We start from the raw sequence: 19,453 nt of genomic DNA on the forward strand, positions 1-19,453 counted from the left end.
GCGTCCAGCATGTGTGATATGAACTTGGGAAAACAATCCAAAGTGAATGTTAAAAATGGAGGCTGCATGAGCACGAAATGTGTAGGGAGAGGAGATACTTACTTATTAAATATTTATAGTATCCTCTATAAAGACAAGAAAAAAAGACCAAGCTTTTTGTTAAAGGTTTTATTTTAACAATAAAACAAAATGTCACAATTTAACAAAATGCAAAGATGGCTCCACAAAAAAATGACAAATTGCAAAGTGACTACAAAGATTTGTCAAAGCTGTACTAAATCATGGTCAAAAAACATTTAGCAATGAAGGTGTTGTCAGACTCTACTAGGCCAGCAGGGGGAGAATTACTACTGAAAGCAAAAAGCTTGGAAAACACTTCTATGTAAAATAATAAGGTTTCTTGACATTCACGCCATATTCTGACAGGGCAGGAGTCAGGTCCTCCATGGTCAGAGTGTACTTCTTGTCCTATGTAGAGAAGGAAATAGCCAGTGAATAAAAAAGATAAAAGCTTTTCAAAGCTGATGATTTAATGTACAAGTTAAAATCAGACAGACACTCACCTTTGTCTTACTTCTTGAGCTTCCTGAGGCGGTGCCCTTCATTTTGCAGTACTGCAGCGCATCATTGGCAATGTCTGAGATAAACTTCTGAGAAGCAAGGGAGATCAGACGGATTCTACAGAGGTAAAAAAGAAGACAATTAACATTGTGTTTTCCCCACTATCTGTTCACAGCCAACCTGTGACTTTATTCATCTGGGGGGGAAAAAAAATATGACATGAGGTTAAATAGCTTCTCTGATCTAATTCTTATTTTACACCTACGTGCATAACGACCACAAAGGTGACTGTAAAGAGTCTGTGAGGCTGAAGAGTCTGTGCTTTATGTTTTTTTTTTAAATAAAAAAAATGCTGTGTGCAGGGTTTTTCGTAGCTTCTCGGCCTTTTGGAGGTGACTTGTAATTACAGCAGAGCATGATCGATCCATGCATAGTGAATCTGTGTAACCTCATTTGATAGAAATCGCTAGAAATTCTTGTTATTTCTGGCAATCTGATTAAAAAAAACATGCTTGAGTAAATGAAACCTTAATTAACCCCCGCTCTAAAGATCTGATATGGAGTTTATTTTATTGTATTTGTGCCATTCGCTCATATGATCACGTGCAATTCTGTTCTGTGCAATATGTAATTCTTACCCTTTGAAGCACTTTTTGTTGACTGTTGTCGTCATGTATGGTTGTTTTTGTGCTTGTTATATATTTGTTGTATATGTGCAGCTGCATCCGGCACTGATATCCCAAGACAAATTTCCTTCGGGACAATAAGGTCCATCTCATCTCATAACAAAACTGGGTTATTATTAACATTGTGGCCCTGTGATGTTCCTCTGGCATTGGCTAAAACATCTACAGGCAGCACTAAAAATTCTGTTACGCAAGAAAACCCCTCAGTTGATAAAACAACAGTCAATCTAACATGTTACTTTTTCTCGGATTGCAAAAACTTCTCACTCTGCAAAGCACATAATGTTCCAAAGACTCTTACCGGACGGATCTAAATTCAAACAACACTGCTTTTCTAACAGGCATTATTAAAACTTTTGTTTTTTCCAAATTACTGCTGCACAAGAAGCCGATTTAGTTTCCCAAGTCTGTATAAACATAAAGAAAGATTCTAAATTGGTTTCAGATGTGCATCAGTCCCATTTGTTGCACCATTTACTGAAGTTGTCAAACATAATTCCCAGTTATTCTGTTTCAATTGACAAGCTGTGGTGCAGCTCTGTCTCATTTCAGGTTATTCATTATACACAAAGCAAAAGGATCTCAATAGGCTTTTGAAGACTCTGTATATGCACTGCCTGGAAGCTTACAAAACATTTTTTATAAAAAACATGAATATTAAAAGCGCAAAACACAGATACAAAAAAGGGTTATAGAGTACACTGCAAAATCTAAAAAGGGGGCGATAACACTAACTTCTAAATGTGACAGCTGTGATCTTTGAACAGCATTGTGATTTGTTACATTTTGTGTTTTGGGGTATCCGGCTGACCCACGAACACAGTTAGCCTATGCTTCATGCACTTACATTCTTGGATCAGAAGCCTCAAAGCCAGCCCGGTTGAGGTAGTAGCCTGTAACTGCATCAGGAATCTGAAAAAAAAAAAACACCATAAAAGACTTATTTATATGTGAAAAAATAATGACTATATGGCTGCTATTCAGGGACTAGCAGCTCAGTGAACACATGCAGCATTTTGAATTCCTGGCCTTTCTGACATTGTATCTGTACATTCATGATGTAGTAGTTCTGAATGACTTACTGTAGGAGTGTACTCTTCCAGCTGCATGAGGAAATCCGCCAGGGGTGTGGTGGAGATGGCAGGCTTCACATCTCCGTTGGTGATGCCACCAGGAACGTAGACACCGTTGGAGACAGACGTGTCTGCTGATGGCGCGACCACAGCTGCTGAGGCTGAAGCTGTCATAGAGATTACAAGGATGAGCTTAGATTTTATGAAAGACAAATACATATATACCCATCTACCACATTTCAAAAGCAGAAAAAACTGTTAGATTAGAGTTTAATAGTATTGAGCACAGTCTGTGTAAACCCTGTTTGTACCAACACATGGCACAAAACCTCAGATGCATAAAAAAAGACTTAAAGCTTCCATATTGTGCCTCTTTTCTGTTCACATCTCCCCAGAATGTGTCCTTAAATTTTCAGCTCAAAATATCACAAAGACAATTCATCTATGACTGAGTTAGGTTACACTGACGCACAAAAGGTGAAATAAAAACACAGTAATTCCCCTAAACTTTGCCAGGATTACTAATGGCTCCTAAAGTTTTCACCATTTCCAACTGTCCCTCAGTGATTCAGTGATCCCTAACCCAAGGGTGTACATTTAAAGTTCACAATAACATTGGCTACATTAGTCACGCAACATGCTCATTACATTAAGGATTTTCCTGTCGTTGTAGTCACATTGCCCTTAAAAAAAGGGAATCTACCAAATCTTCAGTTTGTGAGATGTTAGGAGTGCATTAAGGTTCCTATGTTCACTCTTGCAGCTGAGTATTATGCGCGCTTTGCTCGTGACTGACACATTTTAGAGTTAGCAAAAGCAGATCCAGAAAGTAAAGCAACCTGATAGACTGCAAGGCTCATTCTGGATGGCTCATCTTGGATGCAGCAAACAGTGAGAGGGCAGGATTATGTACATCATTCGCTCAAGGAGATTCACTTTCTATGTAGAATCTGCATAAAATTCTTTAAGTCTTGCAAAGCTTTTGGCTATCTAGTAAAAAAGGGGCTTGAGGAATGGAATAAGTGAGCATCTTTATATTCTAACACCTTTTATTTTACATGTCAAAGCTTAATATAGTTTCATAGCTTAAAATCATACAAAGTAAAAAGGGACCTTTAGGGTATATTGTGACAGCGAGGCAGACAAATTGTGACTCAACAGTAGAAACAAAAACTAGCTGATCTGCTTTCTAGGAAATCCTACTTAAGAATGTATTCAGCATGATTGATGCTGGAAATAGGAAACTCATTCACCCCAACTTCAAGCTCTGACGTAACTCAACATGGCAGCGTCCATAAAAGTGGAAAGGCTATAAGTATTTATTAGACAGAGACTTCATCTGACACGTCTAAATTCAATGCACTTGGCAGATTATGTGTGAAATATTCTGATTAAACTGTGACAGCCTCATATAGCTGTAGCTCACCATCCTCTTTTTGGTTAATGTGTCCAAACAAGATCAGCTAACGGTGCTAATATGCTACCTGCCATAAATCAGACGTCTTCTCACGGTCAGCCATGTCAATTTGTTATTATATGTTCAATAGTTGCTGTTTAACGTGGAAATTTCCGACCTCTGACGTGAGACAAACGTATCGTACGTGTCGAGCACACAATAACATGGACAACAACAACAGCCAAAGTCACATTACGTTACCGTTACTCGTGACCGAAGGGATGCTGCTGATGCTGGTTGCTGCATTATCGTTGGCGATGCAGTTACTCGCAGTAGAAGACGTCGTCGATGAGACTCCTGTAGTAACGGTCTGGTTAACGTTGTCTACATTCATGTTGACGTTAGCTAACGCGCTAACCTTGGCTAGCTAGCACAGAGAGAGAGAGATGCCCCCAAAAACCGCGATTCCGTGCGATACAGCTCCAAGTCCAGTCTTTTACAAAGTAGTACGTTCTGATTTAAAACTGCTCGGTAACTCGTATAATATTAAAATCACAGAATCTAGCTGGCATCAGAGCTGTTTGTTGCTATCGTGCAGCAAAAAGCTGAGCTCACGCTACAGTTAATCGCGTCATGTGACCCCGGGCTGTATGCGAGGCTCGTGTCTGACGAAGGAATCCGAAGTTTTCCGAATTCTCTCTCCGCAGAGTTGCGTTTGGGGTCATTTGGCCTTGTTGAAATTCTGAATGTGTTTTACGCGATTTGGATTTTAAATTTATTTGATTTCGTCATATCAGCAGCTAAATATGTACATAAATCTAGTCAAGTCACTGTTGTTCATATGACATATTTTAACCAATAGCCAAAATGCTTTCCCACAGCGATATAAGACTAGCTTGGTAAATTTAGTTGACAACTTTAAATATTAAGATTAAAATCCTACAAAATGATATAAAATACGAATTCATCGAATTTAATCAAATGGTAGGGTTCAGACCTTGAATTATTAATAACTATTAGGTTTACCTGATTAATTTATAAGTCAAAGTTAAGGCACAGCAAAATTGTACATTCTATACAAAAATATCGATATATTTGATATTTATTTGACTCAATATATAGACATTAGGGGAAAAAAATACAATATCTACAAATAGAAAGCTTAAGCTTTTATTAATCTGGCAATACTTTTTATATAAGCCAGCTAAAACATGACTATGGTGACTTTTCTTAGCAAGTTCCAGCAACCTAATTGACTGAAGATCATTTTATTTTTGATACAATATCGAAAATGGATTTCTTTAAAGACAACATGCATTTTGTGATTCTCAAAAAATATTTTTCCTATCCATAAAAAACGAAGAGCAGTGACCTATTTTGATAGTAACTGGGATGTCTTATTTTAACATGATTCAGTTGGCAAAAATGGGACAAAATTAATCCATTTTAAATGGATAATATAAGCATAACATTGATTTATTGATTATTATTATTATTATTATTATGCAATTTTACCACATAATCAAAAAAAAATTGCAATCAACCCGTATTTTCCTCTAATCTTGCAACAAGGTGCGTTACTTAAAGTAAGAAGTGGTAGTTTACGAGGCGCAGTGAACGCATCAGAGGGAAGTGCCGCTGCATTCACTGCAGGTGGCGTCTGAAGACTGTCGAGCTGCTTCGTGGTTGATTATCTTGGACGAAGAAGTGAAACAGCGCCTTGTGGTCGATGTTTTACTGGACTCTGGTACCATTGTAGTCGTGGACAGACACGGAAGACGGACAGGAGGCTGTGACAGCTGTATGGGACAAACCAGGTACTAACAACCGTGTAATAAACTGACAACTACGATTTACTAGAAGCACAGTGCAACACACTTAATACGCTCTCATCCACTGTTTCTGTTTATAAGTCAGTGTTTAAAAACCGATCAAGGTAAATAAGTACACATTTAGATGACGACTAATCTAGAAAACTGTATGTAGAGTGTCATATAGGAAGATTAGACTCCAGGAAGTATCACTGACGGGGACTGTGCAGGTAAATTGTTGGTGTTTATTCCCTCCGGGGCTGAGACAGGTGTGTCTGAGAGGCTTTGATTTGTGTCCAAGTTCCCAGGTTGACAGAATGACTTCTCCTGTCCGTGTGATCGTGGTGGGAGCTGGCTGTCGAGGGGAGATCTACTCCCAGTATGCATCCATCCATCCTGACCGCATGAAGGTGAGGAGAGCTGGTCCTGAGCCTCTGTCTAGTCTATGGTGTTTTTAATGTTTTCATTCAAGTAAAACACGTTTGACAAGATAGCTATGACCAAACGTGTAGAAGAAATAGATCCTCACTGCTTTCTGTAATAATACATGCTGAAAAAATAAAATAAATGCAGTAAACAGGAAACTCCACTCCACTCCAATTGAATTTCCCTTCTGGGATAACTAAAGTATTTTTCATTTCATTTCATTTCACTCTGTCGTCAGGTGAAAGGACAATGATCAGACAGTGTAACCAGACACTCCTTTGAACAGTGACAATAAAAGTCGACCTGAAAATGCAGCTTTATTGAAATGACATGATGCTACTAATGACAAGACGAGAACATGCAGTTGACATGATGGATGCTGCCTGTCTGTTAGAGCCATAACCAGGCACCTGAATGTCCATATCTCCAACATTTGTCATCTCCAACAACATGATCTTGTCCCCGCCGATGTCCACCAACTCCTCCAAGCCTATCAGGAAGAGTGGCACAACATCTTATGAGCCAGCATCGAAAACCTCATTAACTTGTTGCAGATGTGTGGATCTACACTGCAAATGTGATTTTTGCTCGATGACTCCACTCTCAATGTGCTCATTAGTGTTTCCAATGTAACGCCCACTTGGTTGCTTCATGATGTCTGTCATGTTAAATACACAAATATTCATTTCCTGATGTTAAAATGAATGGTTAGAACTTAAAAAAATGTTGCATGCTGGGCTTATAGTTTTGCTCAGGATAGTCTAAAAAAGCTTATTAAATGAAACAGTCCATTAAATGCATCTATATTGATTTCATGCACTTTTGAAGCCCTTGAAATGTTTACATTTTTTAAATACAGGATTTTTGCTCATTTTAGAGCACTTTCTCCTGTTGTGTTGCTTCTTTACTTAAGAAAAACACCAAAATACTTTTTCCACCACTGCCTAGATCTGTAATGAAAAACAGACAACTTGTTTTTTCCACTTTTTTTTCACCTGTTCAGGTTGTTGCTGTGTCTGATCCAAGGAAGTTCGCCCGCACCAAACTTCAGAAGCAACACAACATCAAAGATGAAAACACATTTGAAGGTGCGCATCAGCAGAAAAGCAACTGTACTGAGTAAATGCTAATCATGTGCCTTGAACTTAGTTATTGAATCCTCTTTTTTTCCTAACTAGACTGGCACACTGTCGTTGAAAGAGACAAGTTTGCAGATGCCGTGTTAATTTGCACTCCGGATCGCCTTCATAAGGTAAACACACAACATGTACATTCTGTATGTATGTGTAACAAAAAATTCTAGTCCTCATAACTGGTCTAAATTATTTGTAACCTTTGTATTTGTTCATTTGCTTATAGTTCAGGTAAACTACTTTGCTGCATGTTTTCCAGGAACCTGCTGTGGCATTTGCAAAGAAGGGATACCATGTTCTTCTGGAGAAACCGATGGCAGTGAGTGTTTCATTCTTCATATAAGAAGTCCCTCTGATGGGTGCTACTGATCCCTACATGTTGATTTTACAGTCATTTGTAAAAGTAGTTTTTCATTTCTTTTTTTGAAATGGAAATGAACTTTGGTTTGTAATTCTGGATTTTGATTTAAATTCACATTTTAAGAAACGTTTTATGTATTTTTCATCACTGCAGTATGATTTCAGTCTTTCCGTTCAAAACCCCCCCATACCTTCCTGTCACTAACATGTCCATCTGTCTTTAGACAACTGCAGAGGATTGCACAGTGATTGTGGAGGCTTGTGTTCAGAGTGGTGTGATGCTGTCTGTGGGTCATGTTCTCCGCTACGATCCACTCATCCACAAGATTAAGGTGAACATTGTCTGTTCCACTCACTTAATCCAAACATTTGACAGTTGTCTTAAATAGTCAACAGTAACAGTTTTTGGAATCAAGTATGTCAACTTCAGTGTCATGAAGCCTAAAGGACCAGTTAGCGCCTTAATCAAATCAGCAGCACACTTACAGGATATACAGATCAATCAGCAAATACAGCTTCTCACATGTTTTGGTTTGAGTTTTGTTTGATTTCTACTGAGAAGAAAAGCAGTTCACTTAAAAGAATGCCCAAAATTGCAACAAGTTGTCGTAACTCACGAGGCAGTAAAGTTAATAAACTATCCAGTGCTTGTCCTGTTAAAGTTCACTGTGAAGCTAAGACTGAACTTTAACCTGATTTAACCAGAAAGCTTAAGTGTGTTGTTGTGTGATAAAAGTATTAACAGTGTTTCCTTAAAGTAGAGCAGGTGGTGAAGATTACATACTAAACAGTCATTAGGATTCTGCCTTGTTTTGGTCTTAAAAATGAAAATGAACTGATCTTTTTCTAGGAGCTCATTGATGCTGGAGTCGTTGGTGATGTGATCCATATTCAGCACCTCGAGCCGGTAAGAATGAAGCAAACACAGTGAAAATAGTAATATTAGTCTCTGTGTCTTGTGGTGAAAAAAACATTAATGCTTTAATTTATAAATGATAACAGTAATAGTCGTAATATTCTTTAATGCAGTTAGTCGGTTGTGCTTCCAACAGACAGATCATCTCTGTGTTTGGAACCTTGATTTAGATCCATATTAGATTAGAGGATCGGAATGTTCAAAACGACTGCTGTTGTGAAATTTCCCAGAAAAGTCTTTCCACTGTTCTCCCTGTCAGGCTAACCCTGGATGAGGACACATCATTCTTATTGAACCTCATTTAACCCGTTCATGTAACGGTAGCATGTTTATGTAATTTGTATAAAATGTTAGAAGAAACAGATTAGAATCCTTTTGATGCTCTTTCACCATCATGCTGGCGTCTGTTACTTTATGTCTCAGTACACACATTCTTGAACATGATAAACCAAGAATCATAGAGACACAACTCAATATTGTATTTACACCACAGCTCACCCATATGGAGTAAATAACTGGATTTAATGTAGTCACAGCTCCATTACTCTGTTTCTTCTCAACGTGTCTGTGAAGATTCTCAGTCATCCAGGTCATGGTTATTCTCATGGATTAATCGTAGCAACTGGACTTGCTTGAATTCCTTGAAGACGTTTCATCTCTTATCCAAGAGGCTTCATCAGTTCTGACTGACTAGTTGGGAGTTCCAGATACTTATATTCTTTAGGATCCATTTACACCTGAGTTTAGGTTTTAATTGGGGGTTTGTTGCTCCTCCCCCTCGTTATGTGAGTCATTAGTGCTCCCCTTATTCAAGACTTTTGGGGTCTTTTGGACCACAGGCCATTGGGTTTAGGTGGCAAGTAGTGTTTTTTTTATTTTTGAAGATTTTTTTAATATAAAAAGAGGGACATTTGTCATGCATTTGGAACCAAAAATATGTCAACTTGTCAGAAAATGTATTTAACATAGTATAAAAATCTATAATGAATACCAACAAATATTTTGCACATATTCTTTCTTGGGATCCAATGGACCCCGAAAGACCATCTACGTATGGAAACAAGAAAGTCCTGAATAGGGTTTAGCAAACAAGTTGCACCACGTACGTATGCATGGACAGTTTTAGCCAAATAATGAGCCGACTGGCTTCAATAAAACAGTTTTTTTTTTTAGAGCAATACAGAAACATTATACTTTCACCATAGGAAGCCCATGTGTGGTACAGCAGGGATCTCCAACTCCGGTCCTCCTGAGCTACTGTCCTGCAGGTTTTAGACGTTTTCGTACTGCAACACACCTGACTCAGATTAATGGATCATTAACAGACTTGTCTAGAACTTGACAACAGGCTGTTGGAGATCCATTAATTTGAGTCAGGCGTTTTGCAGTACGGAAACCTCTAAAACCTGCAGGACAGTAGCTCAGGAGAACCGGAGTTGGAGATCCCTGTAGTAGGTGATCTGATTAGATTAGATTATTCCTTGCGGCAGAGATTTAAATATTAATAATCTAATAATGTGAAATTTCAGTCTTATTTTCTAGATGTCAAACTCCTAGTTCTTTGTTTGTAAGTGTTCGACTGTTGCTGAGCTGGTAGCACTACAAAAGACCATTCAGATGTCTGGTGTTTGTGATAATACAAAAGTAATTGTACACATTTTTACTCACAGTAATGGGAAAGTTATGCTGTTGCACCCTTGTTTTTTATTTTTCTAGTTTGTCAGTGTCAGTCAAAAGAATTATTACAGTGTTTGGAGTATTTTTGAAAATGGCATCAACCTCTTGTTTCAGGTTGGGTCTTACCACTTCGCTCACTCGTTTGTTCGAGGAAACTGGAGGAACGAAGCAGAGAGCTCTTTTGCTCTTTTGGCCAAGTCGTGCCATGACATTGACCTAATACATCACTGGGCCGGAGCACGCAGGTAAACCATCAGACAGCAGTCAATGATGAACTCCAGGCTTTGTTTGGTGTTCAGAGATAAGATTCTAAAAAAAACAGTTCTGCAACAATGTGGTTGTTTAGCCATGACATAAGGTGTATTGATTGTTTGGATGCACAGTCCACTTAATGCCAACAGAAACTCACCCTTACCCTGGTTTAACTGGGCCACATGTAAACAGAGATGTTTGCTGAGTGTCCTTTTTGTTTTTCTGTGGATACATCATTAACATGGCAGTTTGGACTTGGCAGGTGTGTGAAAGTGTCATCGTTTGGATCAGTCAGCCATTTCCAAAAAAAACACAAGGTACGTAGTTTGTTCCATCATCACTTTTACACAAGGAATCAGAACAGTTTTTAGTTTTGGGAGTGAAACTGACAAAAAAATTCTTTATGTATAAAAGGACTTGACTCCTTATTCAGAATCATTTTTATAGCTGAATCTATGCACTTAGCATGATTATAAAATGTGACATTCCTATTTTTTGTCAGCCAACAGGTGCTGCAGATCGCTGCCTCGACTGTCCAATAGAAAAAGAATGTCCGTACTCAGCATGCAAAATCTACCTGGACAAAGTGAAACGGGTAAACACAGAATTTTCACCACCTGTGCACTACACCGCATTTCTTTGCTTCTTGTACACACTTTTATATCTACTGTATGTGTGTATCTATGCGTGTTAGGGTCACACCGGCTGGCCAGTAAATGTCATCTGCCCGAGCTCACTCCCAGACATCGAGTCAGTAACTGAGGCACTGAGGACTGGACCATATGGCCGCTGTGTCTACGAGTGTGACAACGATGTCTGCAGTAATCAGGTTAGACAACACAGGCTTTGTACCTCACTCAAGACTTTTCTCCACGGCACAATGTACAGCTCTGTCCTTTTTTTCTAACCCATGAAGCTTCATTCTTACTTTAGTTAAACTCATGAAATGTTTGATATCTGTACCCATGGTGGTATCAAATAATAATTTCAGCAAATATAGAATAAACGGACACTGAAACAGTTAAGCATCATTTAGCAAACACTGTTTTGCACCTTCCAAAAGGCTGACAAATAATCCTGTATTTGTTTTGGATTAACGTATGCTATGTTGCCTTGCTGCACATTAATTATACAATATTTATGGGTTAAATCTTATCAAGCATTTTCATTCTTTCCAGAAATAGATTTAGTAACTGAAAATTCATAACTGGCTTATTCACAGTTAGAAGCCTAAACTTTTGCCCGTTTGTTCCTGTTTACGTGTTCTGTTTGTGCAGGTGGTTAACATGGAGTTTGAAGGTGGTCTGACAGCAGCTTTTTCCATGGTGGCGTTCACTGAGGAGACTTGCATGCGAAAAACAACCATCTACGGCAGCAAGGTAGGACTGTGAGGAACGTGGATGGCAGAAAATGAAAAGGGACACGCAGAAAAATGTCAACTTGAAATCCATGAAATCTTGTCCCTCAGAAAGCAAGTTAATTCTTTGTGAACAAGAGTGTGAAAAGAATGGGGTCATGATGTCAAAATCACGTCATAGTAGTTTTGACCACATGCACTAGGTGGCCAAGTGCATGCCAAAACATTGTACCCATATGTACCTTAACTGTTGACGATGCCATTCTGAAATTGTGGTGAGCAACAATATGCTGCTTCAACAAACAAGCCAATAATAACTATTCAGGGACGGCTTTCAGCAGGACTTAGAAATGTGGCTCCAGACATTTGTTCCTTTTAAGCCACAAGAGTAAAGTAAGGCATAGAAGTTGGGCGATAAAGTTCCAGTCATTAGTCCTTCCCCAAACTGTCGCCACAATGTTGGAAGCAAAGGACAACATAAGATCTCCAACAACCTTTGGCTGTATTAGTATGCATTCACATTGATAATGTTGTAAAATCAAATATGATGTTATCACCTGTTTAAAGAAATAATGCTGTCACTGGAATAAGTGGTATAGTACAATGCCTTAGCTTCTTCTGAGACGGAACATCAGTTGTAACAAAAGTTTACGTACACTTGTAAAGACCATCTATATCATGTCAGTCTTGAGTTTTCTAAGACTTCTATAACACTTCATTTTCTATGATGGAACCATTGAAACACAGTTCACATATTTGCCAAACACATTATATGACAAAATCATACAGCAACTTTAATGAGCAGTTTAGGGGATGTAGAATGCTGCGTTATTCTGATTTTCTTAGTGGCATGACCTCTTAACTTCTCGTGAGTGACTACAATTGACTGCTGCTGCTTACCTGCTCTTATTAGCTACGAGCACTCCAGTGTGAAACCCTGAGGAGCTCAGCAAAGATCTGGAAAAGCTCAGAATTGTCTTGAACAATCAGGAAAGTCACTTGGAGCCTTTTCAAAGCAGCTACAGATCCCAAAATCAATTGTTTCTAAGTACAAAGTGCATGGTACAGTTGTGTCGCTGCCACGATCAGGAAGAAAACACAAACTATCACCTGCTGCTGAGAGACAGTTGGTCAGGATGATCCAGAAGGAAGCTCTTCCTCCAGAAGCAGCACCTTAAGGCTCAACTACAGTTTGCTGCCGAAACCATGGACAAAGAAGAGGCCTTCTGGTGAAAAATTCTGTGGTCAAATGAAACAAAAATAGAGCTATATGGCCACAATGACCAGAAACATGTTTGGAGGAGACAAGGTGAGCACCCAGCAGATTTAGTCATGTTTCCAGAAGATCTTTAATAAATCTATGAAAGAACCAAAATGCACGATTGTTTTTTTTGTGACGAAGATTCATAGGTTTCAATGATTCCATCATAGAAAATTCAGAGTTATTGGAGTCATTGGAGATTCAAGACTGCAATGATATAGACGGTCTTTACAACAGTGTGGAAATTTCACAACCTTATTTGTAGTCTAATGAACTGTGTCTTCACAGGGAGAGCTGTCATACGATGGCCATGAGATTCGTGTGTTCGACTTTCTGACCCAGAGATCCACAAAGCACACAGCAGACAGTAAAGCTCACCAGACGTTCGGCATGAGTGGACACGGTGGAGCCGACTACCACCTTATAAAAGCCTTTATTTCTGCTGTGGCGGTGAGTTCTTGCAAGTACTATACACTTTTTTATTTGAGCGATGGATAGTTTCCGTTGAGCTTTTTTTTCTTGACCGTCTTTAGAATTAGTTTATTTGATTGTTGCAGTATATGAGGAGGTTTTATGTGAGTCAGGACCTTTTGTGGACAGTCGTTTGTGATGAATACAGTTATTACCATTATTTTCAGGGACGGCACTGACACGGGGTTTGAGGGATGGATATATCATATGTATGTGGTGTTTGCTTTTGTGAATGCAGAAAAACGATCCGTCCCTGATTCGATCGGGTCCTGAGGATACGTTGCTGAGCCATTTGCTGGTGTTTGAAGCAGAGCGCTCGCGACTGGAGGGCAGGGTGGTGTACTGTGAGGACAGTAACCAGAGCTAGAAGACTGCCAAACACTGTGAGCATGTTAGCTCCCCTTATAACCAAAACTTTAATGCCATCCAAGTGATTGAAGATGCTTTTAAACTGATAGATGAAGGAACAAATCTGGAGGGCAGGGTGGTGTACTGTGAGGACAGTAACCAGAGCTAGAGGACTGCCAAACATTCTGAGCATGTTAGCTCACCTTAAAACAAACACTATGATGATATCCAAATGATTGAAGATGCTTTTAAACTGATAGATGAAGGAACAAATCTTGTGTAGTCATGTAATCATTTCAGTGCTGTCAGTGTACTGTCAATAACTTCATGATCAGTTGATTAGTCATGTTGTTATCACTGCTTGAGAAACTTTCTGTAAATATTCATGCCAGTTGATCTTTCACTCCAAACAGATTCTTGAAATGCTCAGGGCTTAAACAACTCCTGTTTAACTACTGTATGAATAAATTGCTTATTTTCCACTATTCGAGAGTGGCATTATTTAACTGAAGTTATTTTATTGACTGTAAGTGCCATTTACTTAGAGCAAATTCACATAAACATACAATACATATAGACATAGTGCCTCTAAAAGTACCTTGTAGTAAAATATTATACCTTGGTCCAATTAATTTGTCGTTTATCCACAAGAATTTACAAAAAAAGTCTCTTTCATGTCAAAGGGAAAACTGATGTCTACAAAGTAATGTCAATTTATGAAAACAGTAAACGTAAAACAAGTGACTGCTTGAGAATTCACCCACTTCCATTGAGTATTTGATAGTACCGTAATTTCCGGACTATTGAGCGCACCTGAATATAAGTCGCACCCACTAACTTTAAAAAGAAAAAAAAAAAGTACATATATAGGCCGCAGGTGTCCATGTTGTAACATGAGATAGTTACACAGAAAGATTTTTAAAACTTTTAATTAAATACCTACCAGTAACATACACAAATACCATAAATGCTTTTTTCCGAACAGTGCCTGTAACACGGCTGGTTACGAAAATAAAAAACACAGTTGGCTACCAGGAAAAGTCATTGATCGCTATCTTCATCTTCCTCCTGCGCACTAAAACCACTAAAGTTCTTCAGTGTCGGAGTTGAACAGCCTCAGAATTACTCCGTCACACACTTCCTCAGTCTCTCTTTCGTTGTCGCTCTCAATGTCACTTTCGTCTCGAGGCAAATTCGTAAAAATCCATAAATTAGCTGCATCATTGTTTAAGCTGCAGGGTTCAAAGCGTGTTAGAAAAGTAGCGTCTTATATTCCAGAAATGATTGTAGTAATAGTAGTTAATGCACCTTTGACTGCAGTTACAGCATTGAGCCTGTGTCACTAGGTGTCAGTCAGCCTGGCACAGCACATTCTGCCACATTCTTCTTTGGAAACTGCTCAAGTTCTGTCAGATTGCACAGGGATCAGGATTAAATAGTCCTATTCAAGTTCGCCTTCAAATTGTCTATTGGATTCTGACTCCAGAACATTCACCTTGTTGTCTTTAAACCATTTCTGAGTAGCTTTGGCTGTTTTTTTTCTTCAGGTTATTGGCTTGCTAGAAAACAAATCTTCCCCCAAAGTTGCGGTTCTCTTGCAGGTTGTCCTTGGGGGTTTCTCTCGACTTTGCTGCATTCATTTCCCCCTCTACCTTTCCAAGCATTACAGGGCCTGTTGGCAATAAGCATCATGATGCTGCCACCACCATGCTTCACAGTGAGGATGGTGTGCTTGTGATGATGTGTAGTGTTTGTTGTCTGCCAAACATAAAGTCTAAAAAGCACAATTTTGGTCTAATCAGAGCTAAGAACCTTCTTCCAGTTGTCCTATATTTTGCTAGTCAGAATTAAATTACAATACTTTGTCGAAATCTGTTTTTACTTGGACATGAAAGAGTCTTGTTTGTAAAGTCTGGTCCAAAAAAAGCCAAATTAAATGAACCATGAATCATGTTTGAAAAGCAGTAAAAGAGCAATGGGAATTTCCTATCCCCACATATTCTTCTTTTTCACAAATTGGGTTGCTTCAACACCCACCAACATCTTTAAAGAATTTAAAACTCTACACCAGTAGCCATGTGTGGTGGTTCTGCCTTGAGTTTAAACAGCACAGAGGAATCACGGCGGGCTGAAAGATCCCACTATTCACAAAAAGGTGGCGGGTTGTTTCTGTTGGCTTGATTACGCTGGGTCATAACTCTAGATTGTTAATTCACAGTGTTAAATAAAATCATGTGCACTCAGAATAAATAACAGAAAGGCATCAGTTTTTGTTACTCAGTGCTTGTTAGTGAAGAAGTAGCGTCTTTTAAACACAAGGTGGCGCTAGTTTCTTTGATTAGAACGTCACACAGGTGGTTAGAAGACAATCACTGGGGTGACAGCGGTGTGTTGTGGTAAACATTACAACGCTTAGCACCAGAAGATGTCAAAATGCTGTGGAGTATCTGCAATAATTCAGAATATATTAGTAATCATGTAAAAAAAAGAAAAGAAAAGAAAAGCCTGTACTGGGGCCACTGTAACAAGCATTAACCATTAATAGTTACCTGTAAATTACAACATTTCTTCTTTTAAAATGTTTAAAATGAACAATTCGTCTTTAATCTTTATAATCCAGAATTAGGATCTACTCACTGTGTAGTCTGTTACACATACTATAGAAATCAAGGAAAGATCAATTAACTTTGTGTGAAATAGTTGTAAAAATGGCCTAACTCAGGGCATCAGTGTGAAGTTAAATAACTGTCATTCTTATCTTTAGCCCCCAAAAAGCATCAGATATCACAGTTTTCAGTGCACTCCTGTTGTTGTTTTTACAGTTATTTATGACACCTCTAAGTACTAAACAGGTAATTGCCGTACACACTGTCAGCATGACTCACATTGCATCACAATCAGGTAAGATAGCTCTTCAATTTTATCGCATTCCATCCTGGATGGGAGGTGTCCTTAACTACCCTGTGAGCACAATAATGTCAACAGCAGCGCACAATTCTTGGACCTTGCAACACATCCAGGATGACTAATTCTGGATTGGGTCCCGTAGTCCGTACTCCCAGAAGGATCACGCTGTGTTGATGATGGTTGGACTGTCACAGTTGTAAGACCGTCAAGAAGGGCGTGGAGAGAAAACCGGAGAAATGACGAAACGATTGAATCACTGAGAAACTTTGACCGGGTGCCAGAGTGGGATTACAGCGGCGGTGGAGAATAGGCACTCCTTCGGGCAAAGCTTCATTTTCCACTTGATGTAACCTGCTTGGTGATTCTGTGAGTGGCTTCTGAGCAAACACTTAGTTTCTGACAGAATGAGGACTGATTTTAATGAGCAATGTTTTCTTTTTAAGAGTGACAAGATCAGCCCTGAGGAGTTTCCTGATCCTGAGGTGCAGGTTTAGACGCACACATACATACAAAATGCCACATAGGCTGGCGACGTGCTCCAGGAGACGAGTTTGCAAACTGAGTCAGCAGCTGTATTTCTGAATGACTCAACCGGTCCTCCACAGAGCCCTTTCGTTTCTCAGAGCCCTGCCCTCAACCCTCCCTCACACACTGGCAGGCGCTTTAGTACAACCCTTACCTCACTACAGCATCACTTCCTCCCACTTCACCAGACTACGTCGGCAAATACCAGGCTGCAATCCCAAATTTCCAAGGAAGTAATTGACCTCAGTGATGTTTTTTTTTTTCTCTCTCTCTCTCTCTTCCCTTTTGTTTTGCTTGAAGCTGTATTTTTTCTTTAGTGATGTGACATGTTGTGACGGGTGAGGTGTTGAACTGATGTGCAGAGCTAATAATCCCCTGATCCTCCAGGTCATTTAACTTGCGTGAATCACTGCCAGGAAAGAGACCTCCTACGTCTGCTTTGATTTTTCTACCTGCTTTTCATGCAATTATTTCAGCTGGAGCGGGGCCATTGTTGTCGCGTCACGCCGAGCTTTTCTCCCTTACAAGACAGGCGTGTGTGAACAAGGAAGTGGAGGAAAAAAGGCAAAAGAGGGGAGCAGCAAACTGTAAAACATGGCTCTGCCGGTGACTCAACAGGAAATGATGGAGCGAGAGTAAGTAAGGTGAGAGAGGGAAAAAGAGGAGGAGGGTTGTGGAGTGGGAGGAGAGATCGAGGGAAGAGGGGGGAAAGAAAAGGGGGTTTTGTCATGCCTCAGGAATCGAAGCTATTTTGTAAGGAGAGACAGACTGAGAAGGGTCATGCCCAGCTTTTTTTTTTTTTTTGAGAAATCTGTGGGCTGTTCAGTTCATCATTTCTCCCCCGCCACCCCTGCACAATGAAGTAACAATGCGCAGCCACAATGCAAATAATCAGCAAAGTTACCACACTTGACTCATTTCCGTCCGAAGGATGACCCTGGAATTCGTGTGGTGATTAAAAAAGACTTTGACCTCAAGAACAAGTTGTGAACACCGTGTAAACAACCAAATATTGATTACGTCTGCCTGTCTCCTTTTACCGCAAATAAAAAAAAACATTCAGTATCTCCATGACCTGGTTAGCAGATAGCATTTTGACTCTGATGACGGGAGGATTTTTTGCAGATAGTAGCTGCTGAAAAGAGAACTAATATTAAATAAATTTCCCTTTGGATTTGCCTCGTTTCTCATTTCAGCTTTTAATGAACCGGAGATCAGATTTACAGAGCTGCGGAAGTCCTCCTGCTGGGCCTGCAGACCCGCTGCCCACACTGAGGCCTGAAATCACGGGTAGGGAAGCTGCCCAGGCCTCCAGTTCTGTATCCCGGGCAAAGAATTGCTCTTTTCATGCTCGGATCTCTGCCATTCACTGAAGCTGTCACCATGAAATCAGATGTCACAGGGTTTAAATCACTTTAATCCTTGCCACTTCCTCCATCACTGTTCCTTCTGACTCGGTTTTGTTTCTCTCTGCTGGTACCCTGGGAAAAAACTTTTTTGTTTTTTTCCAGGGATAGCACCACCACACATAAAGCTGTGCGTTTGTATACGTGTGAGTGTGTGTTTTCCACCTCGAATCCATTCATTTTGCTCGCAGCTACAGTTTATTCACAGGACACATTGGCAGTCTGTGACGCCGTTATTGGGTTCACGAAATGCAGTTTAGCATCCGAATAGATTTCACAGAGAGCATGTTCTTTTGTCTCTCCGTGCACTTCCTGAACTGTCCAACAATCAAAGGTACAAACATCACTCTTTCAGTCCGTCCTCCTCTTTCCTCCCGATGGCTGTTGGCTCTTTGATAACTGAGCTGTCTCCTCGCAGGATGAGGTCAAAGGCCGTGGTGCAAAGCCCACTCAGACATTTGAGGAGCCCGATTCCTTCCTGACGCCTCCAACTTGTCAAACCCTGACCGCAGATCCATTAAATTACACACACAGAAAAAAAAAAAAAGATCAAGGGAAGGGTGTGTGTGTGTTTCAAATCACACGTAGTCCCGCAGACAGTAGCATCACGGTTTTAAATGAATGGTTCTGATTCAGAACGCAATCACAGGCGTTTGACTTTGAAATATAAACATCAAACACGAGTATTCCATGTCAGGCTTGAAGGAAGTGGTGGGTGGTAACAAAGAGGTGCAATAAACTCGATCTGAGAATTTCACAAGAATTTTCTCTCTGGTTTTTCTGAAGTACTGCAGCACAAGTCCAGAGATGAATGACGACGTCCCCTTGTTCCAGCTCTGGTGCCCCACTACTCCGTTTACTCATCTGAAAATGATTGGATATTTGGG

General features: G+C 39.8%; 2 protein-coding genes across 2 annotated transcripts; one reads left to right on the top strand and one right to left on the bottom strand.

Annotated features, from left to right (window-relative positions):
• Positions 1 to 314: 314 nt before the first annotated feature.
• On the bottom strand, positions 315 to 4,379 carry taf10 (TAF10 RNA polymerase II, TATA box binding protein (TBP)-associated factor). The gene is made up of 5 exons (XM_008288993.1): positions 3,978 to 4,379; positions 2,330 to 2,487; positions 2,095 to 2,159; positions 564 to 678; positions 315 to 468 (listed from the first exon to the last, which is right to left on the bottom strand). Exons 1-5 carry the CDS (start codon positions 4,108 to 4,110, stop codon positions 379 to 381), a joined length of 561 nt encoding a protein of 186 aa, XP_008287215.1. The 5' UTR covers positions 4,111 to 4,379; the 3' UTR covers positions 315 to 378.
• A 988-nt stretch (positions 4,380 to 5,367) lies between these two features.
• On the top strand, positions 5,368 to 14,213 carry LOC103362596 (uncharacterized). Its single transcript, XM_008288995.1, has 14 exons — positions 5,368 to 5,533; positions 5,829 to 5,937; positions 6,957 to 7,041; positions 7,132 to 7,205; positions 7,346 to 7,405; positions 7,671 to 7,778; positions 8,297 to 8,353; positions 10,154 to 10,284; positions 10,554 to 10,608; positions 10,794 to 10,886; positions 10,986 to 11,120; positions 11,569 to 11,670; positions 13,198 to 13,359; positions 13,619 to 14,213. Exons 1-14 carry the CDS (start codon positions 5,520 to 5,522, stop codon positions 13,745 to 13,747), a joined length of 1,314 nt encoding a protein of 437 aa, XP_008287217.1. The 5' UTR covers positions 5,368 to 5,519; the 3' UTR covers positions 13,748 to 14,213.
• Positions 14,214 to 19,453: the final 5,240 nt, after the last annotated feature.

Source organism: Stegastes partitus, unplaced genomic scaffold (assembly GCF_000690725.1).
Source record: "Stegastes partitus isolate 25-593 unplaced genomic scaffold, Stegastes_partitus-1.0.2 Scaffold586, whole genome shotgun sequence".
Taxonomy (NCBI): domain Eukaryota; kingdom Metazoa; phylum Chordata; class Actinopteri; family Pomacentridae; genus Stegastes; species Stegastes partitus.